Source organism: Mercenaria mercenaria, chromosome 5 (assembly GCF_021730395.1).
Source record: "Mercenaria mercenaria strain notata chromosome 5, MADL_Memer_1, whole genome shotgun sequence".
NCBI classification, from domain to species: Eukaryota; Metazoa; Mollusca; class Bivalvia; order Venerida; family Veneridae; genus Mercenaria; species Mercenaria mercenaria.
In genome coordinates, this window is record NC_069365.1 from 59160876 (window position 1) to 59175590 (window position 14715).

General features: G+C 34.4%; 2 protein-coding genes across 2 annotated transcripts; both read right to left on the reverse strand.

Annotated features, from left to right (window-relative positions):
* Positions 1 to 2067: 2067 nt before the first annotated feature.
* LOC128557088 (uncharacterized) lies at positions 2068 to 7252 on the reverse strand. The gene is made up of 2 exons (XM_053543728.1): positions 7124 to 7252; positions 2068 to 4717 (listed from the first exon to the last, which is right to left on the reverse strand). The coding sequence occupies exons 1-2, from the start codon at positions 7175 to 7177 to the stop codon at positions 4061 to 4063; spliced, it is 711 nt and encodes a 236-aa protein (XP_053399703.1). The 5' UTR covers positions 7178 to 7252; the 3' UTR covers positions 2068 to 4060.
* Positions 7253 to 9498: 2246 nt separating this feature from the next.
* On the reverse strand, positions 9499 to 14715 carry LOC123557361 (mitotic spindle assembly checkpoint protein MAD1-like). Its single transcript, XM_053543730.1, has 3 exons — positions 14239 to 14715; positions 10896 to 11076; positions 9499 to 9996 (listed from the first exon to the last, which is right to left on the reverse strand). The coding sequence occupies exons 1-3, from the start codon at positions 14247 to 14249 to the stop codon at positions 9499 to 9501; spliced, it is 690 nt and encodes a 229-aa protein (XP_053399705.1). The 5' UTR covers positions 14250 to 14715.

Consider the following 14715-nt stretch of genomic DNA (forward strand, 5'->3'; position numbering starts at 1 on the left):
GCCTTTATGCATTTAGAAAAGTAATACTAATGACAAGTTCAGCACCGTACAAAGTAAAAACTGATAATTTGTGACATATTCAGATGTTTCTCATGTTTTATCTTAAACTCCTAGTAATCAAAATAACTGGTAGACAAATGTTTGACACATACTGTTAATGTGCGCGTTTATAAACATATTTCTGAATACCGGTAAAACAATTAACAGAATAAATTAAAATATACATAGGTACATTCATTAATATATCAAAATTAAAATTTGATCATGTTAAGTATGATGTTTTGTTACGAGATAAAAGTCTAGATATGACATAAATGTAGAAGATAAGAGAAAGAAAGTGAAAAGCAGGAGAAAATATTAAATGAAATGGTCAGTAAGCATGTAAATCATGCATTAAGCTCTCCCTAAAGTATGTTGATATTGTGCAACTTAAAAAGTCAACCAATCTCTTTCAGTATAGGCGGATGGCCCGTCGACCATCGTCCATCATCCTGCGTCCAATGTCAACAATTTACTTAAACATCTTCTCTTAACCTTCTGGTAAGAATTACACCAAGCTTGATCTGCAGCAACTTGGCAAGATCCCCTCCCAAGTGTGTTCAAATTGATGCACTTAGCCCCTTTTTGGGTCCGCCAGAGCTTAAAACAGAAAAAAACTTTTAAATAACTACTTTTCGTGACTCACATGATGGATCTACTTAAAAAATGATTCATAGATTTACTATAACGTCTCCTCTTTTTGGTCAATGGGGGCACCCTTTTTGGGGCTATTAGAGCTAAAAAAATACCCTTAAATGACTTCTTCTCATGAACTTCTTGTTGGATTTTCGTCAAACTTGGTCTGTAGCATCATTTTAAGGTATTCTTTCAAATATGTTCAAATCAGGGCACTTGGTATCTATTAAAGGCCGTTAGAGTTAAAAATAAAAAAAACCCCTTAAACAACTTCTTCTCATGAACCGCACGATTGATCTTCATCAAACTTGATTGCTGCATAATTTTCAGGTTATCTCCCGAATTTCTTCAAAATGGGGGCACTTGACCCGTTTAAGGGCCACTGCAGCTAAAAATAAAAAAAAGGTACTCTCTCAGATTTGTTCACATAGGGGCACTTGGTCCCTTTTGGGACCTCTGAAGCTTCAAATAGAAAAAAAACCTTTAAATGACTTCTCAAAAACTGCTTGATGGATCTTCGTCAACTTAGTTTGTAGCATCGTTTTAAATTATACCTTCATTTTGTTTTCAAATATTGGCAATTGGGGACCTTCTATGGGCCGCTAGAGCTAAAAATAGAAACACGTTTTATATTTCATGTTATGCACTATTGTACGGTTCTCTCTCAAAAATATTCAAATGGGGGCACTTGGTGGCTTTAGGGGCCACTAGAGCTAAAAAAATCCTTTAAAGGCAAAGAAAATCTCCTATATAAGTGACCCCCCCCAAATACCAGACTTTTTAATCCCCAATATACAAGATCCTGTCTGGTCCAGTCTGATAAGGGTCCATAAAACCCCTGTAGACTTGACATGTAGCCTAATTATTGTCAGAGAATCATAAATTTTATTGCCTACAGATAAATTGGTTATTTCCTGTGTTTTGCATTTTATTAATTGAAATGCTGTTGTTTTTTTTAGTGTTTTCTCAGCATGTACACAAAATCATTTTAATTGATAAGATACTAATTTTGATTGCTCAGTCATGTTGAGTAATGTCCTGGCCAATTAAATTATAACTCTTATAGCAAAGCATTTCTCACTATAAAATAATTATTCAAAACTTAATAAGAGAAATTACAAGTTTGTTTATTCAATGATTATGATCTTTTTATCAAAAGTAACAAAATAAAAACGAAAATAAAAGATAATTGCTGGATTTTATTAGAAATTAAAGAAGCGTTCAGTTGCATTTTTAATAGATAAAGAAGGTATATAGACAGAAGGATGTTATATATTAAAATGCTTAATTCTTCTTGTGTTGTCTAAATAATGTTAACTTTCTTTAATGTATAATAAAATCCAGCAATAAAGATATATCATTGTTCAAAACACACAATAATTTATTACTTCTAAAAGCTATGTGCCTGAATGCATTTTTTTTTATATTTTTGATAACAGCAATAATGAGATGTAATTGTTAAAAAACTTACTTTATTGAAAATATGATAAAACACTGTTGTATCTTATCACTTTGTTTATTTAGCCCTAATTCAATCAAGCTTTCTAAACTCGTTATAAAGGTGAGAACTGATTTGCTATAAAGGTGAGAAATATCACCTGCAATTTATGTACTGCACAGTAGCTATACAGTAGCTTATTATGATAAACAGAAGCAAGTCTACCAATAGTCCTGACTTGTGTATTGGCCCTTATCGCCAATACGCAGACCTTATCATCTCCATAGGCCACATACCAGGCATACCAGAATCAGTGTCTTTAAAGAACTCAATCATGGCATGTAGAATCATTTTACGGTCTTTCCTAAAATATGGTCAAATAGGGGCATGTTTTGTATGGTAAACAAACATATTACCATTAGTTCGCACTAATTTATTTTAGCTCGATTGTGATAAACGCTTCAAGCTTATTTGAACTATTCTCGACTATTCTTCCTGAAAACCCTGCGACACACAGTTTGAGCGGCCGACACCTTAACCACTGGACCACATCTCCCCTTAATACCATTCATATGTTTCATATGTATATCCAAGGTTAAACTGTCACGGTCAAGTCGGCAACGTAGGGTTACAATGGTCCGCTTATTTTGAAAATTGGCCTGCAGTTTTATAGTAAAAATTTCTATATAGGATTACTCCGAAAACTAATCTATCCCCTAGCGGCCATGTTAACGAAACAGAATAATTAAAAGGAATTTGGTAAAAGTTCACTTAAGCATTATTTTTGTGACATTATCGGTGAATTCTTATGAGAAAATGTTAGGGGTTTGGTCTTTTGTTTGCCATGGCAACGAGAATTCTGCATAGATGATCTAGACTTGAAGGAATCAAAAATTGGGCCACCCAAGGGACATTCCTATGGTTCATTTTTCGAAATTGGCTCTGTGGTTTAGGAGGAGAATGATGTTCTTTAAAGAAATCGTTCACAACAGACGGATGGACTACAGACTGATGAAAGACAAACATTCAATTATCGTAAAAGCGCGCCATGAGCAATTCGTGCTAAAATCCAGAAACTTATTTCTTTCATATAAAATACTAAAATGTTTATGTATTTCAACTTGTCTGATTTGAGACAAATAAACAGGGTACATGCTCAATGTCAAGGTTAACCGTTTGGATCCTGAAATTTGTTGTGTTTGAGCCTTTGTTTCCAGTCCTTCCATATTATTTCTAGAAACTTTGAAGGATATTGAATATTCCACTGTTCAAGACGGTATGCAGAGCATTCTTCTCAACAGTTCAATCCAAGTCTTCTAACCTTCTTGAAGGATTTACCGTCATCAAACTTAATCATGCAAACATTTTACCTGAAGCAGTAAGTACAACCCTCTGTGATAAGTATTATAATAAAATCAACAAGAATTTGTTTTGTTTATCAATAAAAAAAAGCATGTCTCCCCTATATTTTAATCCCTTTTCAAATTACTTGCTACAAGAGATGACCATATCGAGAAATATGCAGAACGCAATATGGTCACGGTTAAAATCAATGTCACGCAGGAAGATCAAAGACTAAGCATTATACTAAACAGTTTCTGCCTGTCATTATTCGGAGCAACACGGAACATAGTCAGGGTCAAAACATTAGGTTAGTTCATTTATTTGTATATAATAATGTGCGGGAGCAGACAAAAATTCTAAACGCGATTTTCTTTTAACAAAAATATATCTGGAATGCTGACAAATGTTGTACATTGTCCGCTTCTGTAATTGTAATTCAGAGATGAGAGTATAACTTGTACGTATATCTAAAATGTAAAATTATACACATTCGGTTACAGTTTTTTATATAACCATATAAAGCTGACAAAACTTGTTTTGCGCTTCAGCTAGATGTTATATTGATCTTGATAAGGCAGATCGATTCAAGGTCCAGGCAGTGCCTCATTTCAATTTAGTACTATACATGTGTCTTTTATGTTCATTTTGCATACACCTAAAGTATACTTTACTGCCGAGCACATCTTTAGCCTTACTGTACTCGCGACGGTCAAAATAATAAAAGTAAGTGCGCATCTCGTCTGGCGTAGGATGTCTTTCATACTCCTTGTAAGGTTTCCAAATTAACTTTGTTCCTGAACTGCTCAGCTTTGTTAGCGCTGGTTGCTCGAACCTTTTTTCTCCTTCACTCTTTGCACGTTGATGTCGCTCTTTTCCCATTTCTGCAGATATTTTTCTTTCAAAGGACTGTCCTTTATACTCTTTATACAGCGGACCATTTGAATAATCTACATTTCTTGATGTACCTGCAAAATGGCCAATTGTGTAGGTATGCTTATCAAATTTCCATTCTGTATGCGGTAAGTGAGTTTCAAAATTTAGCTTATCAACATAGTCAATGGCCAATTTGTCCTTGTCTTGGTTTCCGCGCTCACCTTGGGCAACACCTTTGGCCAAAACTGGTCCATCTTTATGCAAAAGCATGGCTGGCCATACAATAAACTTGACATACTTCCCATTCTTCGTGTACGGTTTATACAATTCCGTATTTAGTAGTTCGCCCTTACTCCTGGAAGCGAAAACAAGCGGCGGATCTTGAATCTGCAACAAATAGATAAATTACTGTTGTTGACTAAAGGAAAAAAGCACTCAGTCTTCGTTAAGTATTTTCTTTCCGGAATTTAACAAAACTCATATCAATTTGGTATAAACACAAATATTTTGATATCTAAATAAACAGACACAAAAGCGAATAATAGCTTATTATATATTAGACTGCTTTCGCATGATATCTGTTTCGGTTACACGATATTATGTTTATATTTTTTATCATTCTCTTTGCTTACGCAAGTACGTCCGTCAGATGAACATATCATTTGTGTTATGATGTACCTGCTGAGTCATACCAGTATTTTTGTTCGTTCTATGTATAAAAATTTGATATAATATTGAGGTTTTGCATATCACAGACAGATAAAGTGTACTGTATCTGTTTGAGACAAACATTATCAACATTGTAGGAGTATATTAAACAGTACTTCCTATATTTACAATCGTATACTAGTATTGTGCAGAGAAAACATTTTGGTAACGTTCACTCTTTTATTACGTTAAATAATCCTGATCTAGCTAGTCCAGATATTGAGAAATATCACCATCTTCATAATAAATTATAAGGAACTGGTGCTGCTACAGTTTGACGTGCCGCTTACTTTACTGCCTGTCACAACAGTATTGGGTTGCACTTTGATGGATAAACGCACTGTTCAGGAACATGAATGATAAGATGCAAAACGACATTGGTGCCTATAAAATGTGAAAGTTCATTTGGAATATACACTTCAATCCATGGTTAATCAATGGTTAATAAGTGATGCTGCAGACAGGAAATATGACGGACAGATTTAACCTTTGAGCTCCATTTGTGACCTTGACCTTTGACCAACAGACCCGGTTGATGTGCATATTCTTCTATCGCCACCAACCTACATGACAAGTTTGAAGTAAATACCTTGCATGGTTATTTAGTTATGCTCCGGACACAAAATATGATTGACAGTTTTGACCTTTTAGCTCAGTTTGTGACCTTGTCCTTTGACCTACTGAACCCGTTTAAGCACTCTGCATATTGTCTCATCACCATCTACCTATATGCCAAGTTTAAGTCAATACCTTTAATGGTTATAAAGTTATGCTCCGGACACGACTTATGACGGAAGGACAGACGCACACGCCATCCAAAACGAGCGTATAAAAGGGTCTAATCGAACAATATCTGAGGACCCGCGGTCGAAGAGTTCCATTATCATCCTTGCAGCTTCGACTCGTCACCATAGTATTCGTCCATTGTTTTGACTCATCTGCGCATGTGTAACTGGAACGCGATACTACGATGATGAAAGGTCGAAAGTACGATGGTGAACGATCGAAACTACGATGCTGAAAAGTCGAAATAACGAAACAACGATGATCAAAAGATTGTGGAAAGTCGAAAGTACTAATGAAGTATATAGATAAGTTCGACTTTTCACCATGATCGTAGTTTCGTTATTTCGACTTTTCAACATCATGGTTTCGTTATATAGTAGCAAAAAATCAAACAAAAGTCCCTATCGACTTTACTGGCTGAAGTTTTAGTATAAAATGACACTTTGAAAAATGAGTCGCATCAAATTCTACATTGTAGAAAATATTTTTATTACAACGTGGAGAACAACTTAAATGCGGTTAATCAGATTTTGGTCAACTAATGGATTTGTTCAAAACTTAAGCACCTGGTCATTTACACCTATTTGTGTTCAACGTGTTCTTAACACACGTCTGAAGTTCGCTGGAAATATTTTTGTTAGAGATTATTTTCTTATCCCGGTTGCCAAACCAAGATAGTGTTATTTTAGCATAAGTATGAATTAAATAAACATATTTTGCCTATAGAGTAAAATGAACATAAGCACTATTGTATTAAAGTTGTCAAAGACTTGCATTGACAAGTATGTATTTTGTCTAAATTAATTAGAAATGCAAGTTTATGAAATTATTATTACCTCCCTTTATCTATCTCGGTTGCGCAACCAAGATAGATTTAATATAGATGAATATCAAAGCTACTCGCTGCTTTTAAACGTTTTTTTTTTCAAGATTGTTAAAATATCCCAATAATTATCAAATGCAAATGCAAAACTAGAAATTATATTGAAATCAGAAGAAATAGACCACTGTTTTAAATACTTTTATATAGAAGAGAGTTAATTACAAACATTCATGAAAGGTAATAAAATATACATTTCCAATAGGGATCTAACTCTATGTAATTGGTCTTTATGTTCCTAAAATAAATCTCTAATATAGAATAATATTATATGAAAACTGACAAATGTCATGAAATGTTACTCAAATGTAACTGACAATATTTAACGTAAATGTGACATCGGTTTATTTATGCAGCACTTTTCTAGTCTTATAATTAGTACTAGCTACAAGTTCAGAACTGTATGAATTGTTTCTTACCACCATAAGCCAGCAGATCTCAAAACACTCTTTTACAAATTTCTGGATTTCCATACCATGTCTGAGTTCTCGAGTGTTTGAAGTTCCAAGTCTTGAAAGATACGACTAGAAAGAATTTTTAAAAAAAGACAAGATGAATCAACATTGTCTTCCCATGCGAGCATGTGAATCATCTAAAAGTGCTCTAAGCTGTTGGCAAGTTTTACATACATTACACGGTTTATTTCAAGCTTAAACCGCTTGCTCCTCCATCATATTCCAATACTTTCTTAGTTATCGATATCGGGAGAAACTATTCTTACCCACTCGGCAAAATAGATTCAGTTTTTTATCATTTTTATTTTTGTTATTTTGGATATTCCAAATTCCGATTGATTAATTTCCTGTGCTAACATATTATCGACGAGTTCATATGCTTACTCTGCAGAAACACGTGACAACTTCGTAGTGTTGCCACTAATTTAAAAGTATATATAGATACCCACATGTGCAAATGCTTTAGAAAAAGAATACTTGATTATGCGATGGCGTAATCATGAGATGATTATTTTGTTCACACAGTTGAATCATATTTGACCAGTGACCCAGTAGTAACACATGTACACTTGACCGTACGGGATTTGAATCCTGGTCCAGTGGTAATTGCTCTCGAGTACTCTCGAGTGTGTTCTTTGCAAGAAAGAGGGCATCTCGTGCATCAGTGTTATATACCAGGCACTTAAAAAAACCCAGACTATTCGCAAACAGCTAGACTAAAGTAGCCACAATTACCTGTGTCTAAACGACTTTTCTCTGTGTGTTTTACCTTTTTATTCATGTTTCCGTACTTGATAAAATATATTTCACATTGAATGGGAAACAAGAAATGTATTTATAAAAGACAAACGGCGTAGAGGTAATAATGTTTGGCGCATGAAAAATTCAGAATTAAACAACAGGATGTATAGACAGAAAATATTTCGATATGCATACACAAACACATTATACATTGCAAATATTTCAACTTAGCAGCAAATTTAAATGATCAATAGGTATCCTTTCAGTAATAGGTCAAAATGATTTGACGTCCTGTGCTGATTTTGAAATCATTTCGTGCTGGGTTCACTGACTCTACATTCTTCTGTAAGCGAGGTACGCAACGAGGGTTGCGGTGATAAAGTACTAAACACTTTAAGATAATAATAGATCATTTTAATTTTGGGTGACAAAACTACTAAAATATCATCGATGTAAAATATTGCCTTCTGATGTTCAATATTATTTAAGACATCTTCTATGTCCGTGTCCCGAACACCACAGATTTTAGGTCAAAGTCCATATTATACAGCTAACGCCGAAATTTTGAATGAATTTTACTTATAAACTAAACGTTAAAAGCATTTGCAAGATTTGCAACGTCCATAAACGCATAGCCGTTAGATCATAAGGTTTGCACGTGTCTGTTTTACTAAGTGGAAAAAATAAAAGGTTATTTAAATACATGGTGAAATTGGACTGATGCTGAACTGAAAACAGGAGGGTCATGATGACCCTGGATCGCTCACCTGAGTAATATGAGCTACATGTTTTAAATGTCAAAATGATGCTTAAATATTTCACTGAAAATAAGTTTTAAGATTGGTGTGCTAAACTGTACATGTCATAACAATTTCAAGGCTGTATCTTAAAAAACAAGAAAGTAGGTCAGTAGGTCAAGGTCACAGTCAAGTGATCCCTAATCGCTTGGGGTCATCAGGTACTTATAACTGAACAGTCAAGGCTGTATCTTAAAAAAAGAGAAAGAAAGTACATAGGTCAGTAGGTCATATTCATGGTCACTGAAAGTCAGTTTTAAGATCGGTGTGCTAAACTGTACAAATTTCAAGGCTGTATCTTAAAAAACAAGAAAGTAGGTCAGTAAGCCATTGACAGTGTTGATGTGCTAAACATCGAAAATCGAATTTTGCAAAGACATCATTTTATTTATTTTACGACCACTACCCATATTCCGAATAGACCGTAGAATAGATAAAAAATTATCACGATAGCACTATCTGATTTTGCGGAAATTTTCATATGTTTTTTTCCAACACGTTATTCTACATATATGAGAAAGATATTGACAAAGATTTCGAGAGGGCGTTAAAAGATTCGTAATATTCATCGTAAATCTCATTTATGAAAAGCTTGAAGTTCTCTGGATCTATAGATATAGTCTAAGAAGAAATATCTTTTAGTGGTTTCACTTTCCTACACGGAAGAAAATTTTCGTATTAAATAATAACTTTCAGCATGAAAAATACATGAAAGCTAAATTATCTTAAAATTTAATTATAAAGTTTCAACATAAATATCAGCCGCAATTTAAATGTTTGGTTACTATCTCTACATTATTCTTACCTTGTTTTAGTATCATCAAGTTCTTTCTCGGTCTCTTTCAATTTAGTTTTAGCCCAGTGGAGCTTATCGTTTGTATCATTCAGTTGCTTTTGACTGTCTTCTAATTTCTTTCGAAGTACACTTATGTCGCTGAAACCAAATTTACTGTCTTCTATCTTCTCCTTGAGTCTTACAACATCTGCCTCTCTATGTCTTAAATCTCTTTGAGCCTGATCAATTTGCAACTTTTGAGCCTTTATAATAGCGTCATTAGTTTCTTCTAAGTCCTTAAGCTTCTTTTCCCACTCTTTGTGGTCCCGATCATATTTATGCCTCTGCTCTGCTAGCTCCCGCTTTAATTGTTGCACTTCTCGATCTCCCGATGCCCTTTGTCTCAACTCATCTCTTTCTTTCCGATATCGTTCACATTTTTTTTCAGAATCCAAGATTTTCGTTTCAAGTTCGGACAGTTTTCGTGTGGACGCTTCCACTTCCTTATGACACCGCACTGTAACCTTCAAATAGTTAAAAAGATACAAATTGGTGCTAATGGCTATTTGAACATACAGTCGACTACATTTGTTCAATTAATTTCATACTTTAAGGTTTTTGTTTTGCTTTAAAATATGACTTTTCTGTAGGAATTCGTGATGTAAAACCAAGTATCTGGATAACCAGGAATCTGCAGACGGAAGGTGGAAATGTAAGTCATATCACGTACGTACAAGTACCTACATCGGCTGAGAAAACTCAGTGTTTTTCGAACTAGTTTAGGAATATATTTTATTTCTGTTGTGGGTTTTGCACCGTTTTTCAACTGTATTTCATTTATGCAACGGCAGGCAGTTAACCTAACTAGTATTCCTGGATTAGACAAGGCCCAAGAACATTGTTCTCAGGTCAAAACTTCACATCACCTCCTAATCGGGAGGACCGCGAACAATACGAAAACTAAACGGCGGAATGAGAAAGTGAGGACGATTCGTGCATGATTTGCAGGGCAAGAAAAACTCATTTCCTGATCCTTTTAGTACTGAGAGCAAACATATGATAAATTTATGATCAAATAAAATATTATTTGAATGAAGAAATTACACTAATTTTGTAGAAATGTTGGTTTACCCCCGTCGATAATGTAAACAAGCGCCGTAAATAAGGCTGTAAAACTCCACTTTCGGTTCCCGGTGTTAGAGCGTTTTACTCGAGCTAAGTGATCCGACTCGACTCAATTCAGTCCGGGAATAAACGCACAAGGACGCCCAATGTGATATTAATAAGGTTATATGATATTGTAAATTGTATTTGGTTGTCGTTGTTGTTCAGAAGGCCGCATTTGGTTTGAGCTGTGTCTGTGTGAAATAAAACTATACTTAACGAAAACGAGTATGCATAATGTTCAAAATAATGACGGTACCTTTTCAGTTTCTTGAACGACTGCATGAACCTGGCTTGTAATTTCTTCGACATATTTGGCCAAAGGATTTGTTTGGCTTGTTACATATCCCAAAAGCTTTTGTGCAGTTGGTAGTTGTGATCTTTCTTCAGTCTGTTCGTCACGTCTGTGTTCATTTCCGCCACCCGCGGTTTCGCATGATCTGTCAATAGAAAATTTGAATTTATTGGCATCTGCATATAAATAATACAGATAGTAGAATTATGTGGAACTTACAAAGTTATCTGGTTTTCGTAGTAGGCAATTTTATCAACCATATAATAAAAACTAAATTACGTACTCCTTTATTCTTAATGTAGTACCATGGAACTGCATGTCATGTGTATTGTTTGAAATTGCCCTAGCTGGCTCTTTAACTACATGTAAGACCATAATCATAGTATTGTTACAAGAAGATTATCTATGGTTATGCATACACGTCGCGCTTTACAGGTTGTCTCCTTATTAGTCTTCAACGAAAAGCAGGCAGACTTACTAAATAAAAAGTAAACAAAACCTTTATTCTCAAAGTTTAATGAACAGGTGTATACATTTGTTAATGTAGTCATGATGGTAATAAAAAATACCCGGACATCATCTTAAAAAGCAGTAGGTTTATTTAGGTAGCGTCCTCAAACTTTTATGTTGGCATATAGACGCTACAGGGTGTCGGTCACACGAAGAAATAGTTTCGGACGAGCCTTGATAACGGATTTGTAAGCAAAGTGTCGATTTCTGTGTTATTTGCCGTCATTTAAAACGAAAATAGGTTAGAACTTCACATACTAATACGTCTGTTCACTATAGTGTTCTTCGGTCTCAAATAAAAACTGCCATTGAAAAGATTATATAAGTAGCAAAGTACATCTAATGCCATTTCTCTAACATGTCACGGTTTTCACGATGATCTTTCTTCTGGACATTTTCTTTATTGAAAATTCGTCTGTGGTGGTAGGGATAACGCATGTTTTTTTTTTTCAAATTATAACACCTGCAAAATCCCTAGGGACTAGTTTGTGCCCGAGCCCGGTAAGGTGGATGAGGTAACAACATATTCCGAGGGATTCTGCAGATTTTGTCAAATGTTCATTAACAAATGAGCCGTGCCATGGGAAAACCAACATAGTGGCTTTGCGACCAGCATGGATCCAGACCAGCCTGCGCATCCGCGCAGTCTGGTCAGGATCCATGCTGTTCGCTTTTAAAGCCTACTGCAATTAGAGAAACCGTTAGCGAACAGCATGGATCCTGACCAGACTGCGCGCATCCATGCTGGTCGCAAAGCCACTATGTTGGTTTTCCCATGGCACGGCTCAAATATTTGTCATAAAATGACATTACATGGAATAATGTGTTGTTATTCCGCTTGCAGTACTCACTGCATGCATCTGTATCGCGTGCATTTATATACATGGCCCTTAAATCGCCAGCGAAATTAAGAACCATAAACAGATGAAAACGCCCGTTAGTTAGTATATCAAATTATCGAACGAATGCAGACGTTTTTACATACAAATATCAAATACATTTAAAAAATGCATAAACACCAGCAAGTTATATATAGTGAAAGTACATGTTTCTAGGTCAAAAGGGATTATTTAGACTGGCTACCAATTTCATTAAATCAACATGCAGACTCTTCTGAAGTGAACTGAAAAAATAATATCATAACAAGTCAATGCGTTATTTATAAGTAATTCGGTCACATATAAGTATCGCACAGTATTATGACGCTTTTATTGATTGCAGTATATAAATAATCTCGTTTAATACAAAGAGATCAATAGTTGGAATGGAAGGACATGCAATCATTTTATAGTGATAGTTTTAACTGTTCGAATGTTACATCCATCCATTTTTTACATACTTTGTGTAAGCTTGTTTTTCTCCATTTTCATACCAATCGGCAGTAATTTCAAATCAGTCAATAATGGAATTATGACAGAGCAATGCTATTTTAAGTGAAGTATAAGACTGTCATAAAATATATAAAAGTAACGCTTTGTGCTTTAAAATCATCACGGGAGAGCTTCGAAAACATTACATCGTATTAGGCGAAGAGTATTTAAACATAATTACGTGTTAAAATAATATACTTTTCAGTTGGTTAAAACCAGATATTAACTAACTCGAGTTGTTTTCGATCAACCTTGATGACATACAGTTTTGAAAAAAAAGTTCATTGGACCAGGAATCGAACCCATGATGTAAAAGTACGAAACGGATACTGTTACAGCTTAAACAACCTTGCATAGGAAACGTTGTGTATTGACTTAGTTTAATGTTCTGTTGTTTAGTTTGTTTACATTTCAAAACGTCATAATACTTTGCGATACCTATATTTACTAGTAAGATTTGATAATGTGGCAGTTGAGTCCAGGGGTGTTCAAAGATAATCCGTCACATATCTATTGTAAAGCAATTATTGGATTTACCTGTATTGGAAAATAAACATTGTCGATTGTATTGAGGTCAACTGCCACATTATCAAAGTTTATTAGTAGTGGGTCTATTTTTATAAGCATTTTGACGATGCCCGTGTTGAGATTGTGCAATGCCACCTGCGACATGTCTACGGGCTACGGGCTGGCGATTTTTTTTTTCAAATTTGTATAACTTTTCGCTAAAGAAAATCGTAAAGGCTTTTGTACCACATCGATAAAAAATATATTGAAATAAAGGCCAAAAAATGAAGATTACTTCACGAGGTTATAAAATTTTGTTAAATAACGATAAAAATACGTGTTTAATGTTTGAAATATATTTTCCTATATAAATCTATAGTAAAACTGTTTATCGATAAACGTTATCGGTTCCGCGATCCGTGTATATTCAAGGGAGACTACTTTTGCCGAAACTACTGGTCAATGTATTGGAATGTTGGCCATGATACGAAAATCGCGATGCCGTTCACGGTTCAGTACTTTTTTCATTTAGTCGATGCCATTTTATCACTTTTTATTGATCTACAATTATAGGTTACAGATATGCAAAATGTGCAAATGTTGGAATCCAAGTCTTTTGACACACATGATTTTGGTATGAGGTTAGTGGTTAACGTCAAATAAGTTAGTTGCGTGAACGCATGACATTTGTACGACCGAGCTACCCAGTCATTTAATATTTTGTACGATAAATTAATACGGATCTGTAAATAATCTGATCTACCTAATATATATAGCAAGATTTTTTTGAATATATATCACAGTCTGATAATAAAAATATCACATTCTTATTCTCATATTGTTAGAAACCGTTGTGTCATAATATATAAATATAAAATTGTTAACTGTATTTGATAAAGGTATAAAAATGTTTAACCAACCTGCTTGACATTATTTTCTTTGTCTTCCGTGGTATATTTATTTATCTATTCCATGTTTAATGTGAAACGAACGGAAACTTGTAAACAATACCCCAAACGAACTTCCCATAAAGGTTCGTTTATTAAGCGGCAAATATATCCGCCAAAATAAGACAAGTTATAGCGTATCTTATATAGTTTAAATGTTTAAAAATCACCAGGTAACGTTGACCTTGCTATCATGCATAACGAAAACAAATACGCTGTTATCTCCCAAGTTATTCATGGAAAATGATTTACTTCCTTGTTCTGAATTTTACACCGTTTGATGTCACTTTATCTCATTTGTTTTATTTAAAACATCAAATACAAGTCTTATTTATATATCTTTATAGAATATCACTTACACGTATTTTTCATGAACGTTCTATCATAAATTAACGAAAACAAAGTTGAATATAGTGAAATACAATTCGATGTTCGTCTGCTACCTTATAA

Bases quoted from the DNA above. Each gene is read 5' to 3' on its own strand.
- LOC128557088 (XM_053543728.1), bottom strand. From the start codon at position 7,177: ATGGAAATCCAGAAATTTGTAAAAGAGTGTTTTGAGATCTGCTGGCTT. The intron at 4,718-7,123 runs GTAAGAAACAAT...TATTTGTTGCAG, and splicing joins AGATCTGCTGGCTTATGGTG to ATTCAAGATCCGCCGCTTGT.
- LOC123557361 (XM_053543730.1), bottom strand. The intron at 9,997-10,895 runs GTACCGTCATTA...AACTATTTGAAG, and splicing joins TCGTTCAAGAAACTGAAAAG to GTTACAGTGCGGTGTCATAA.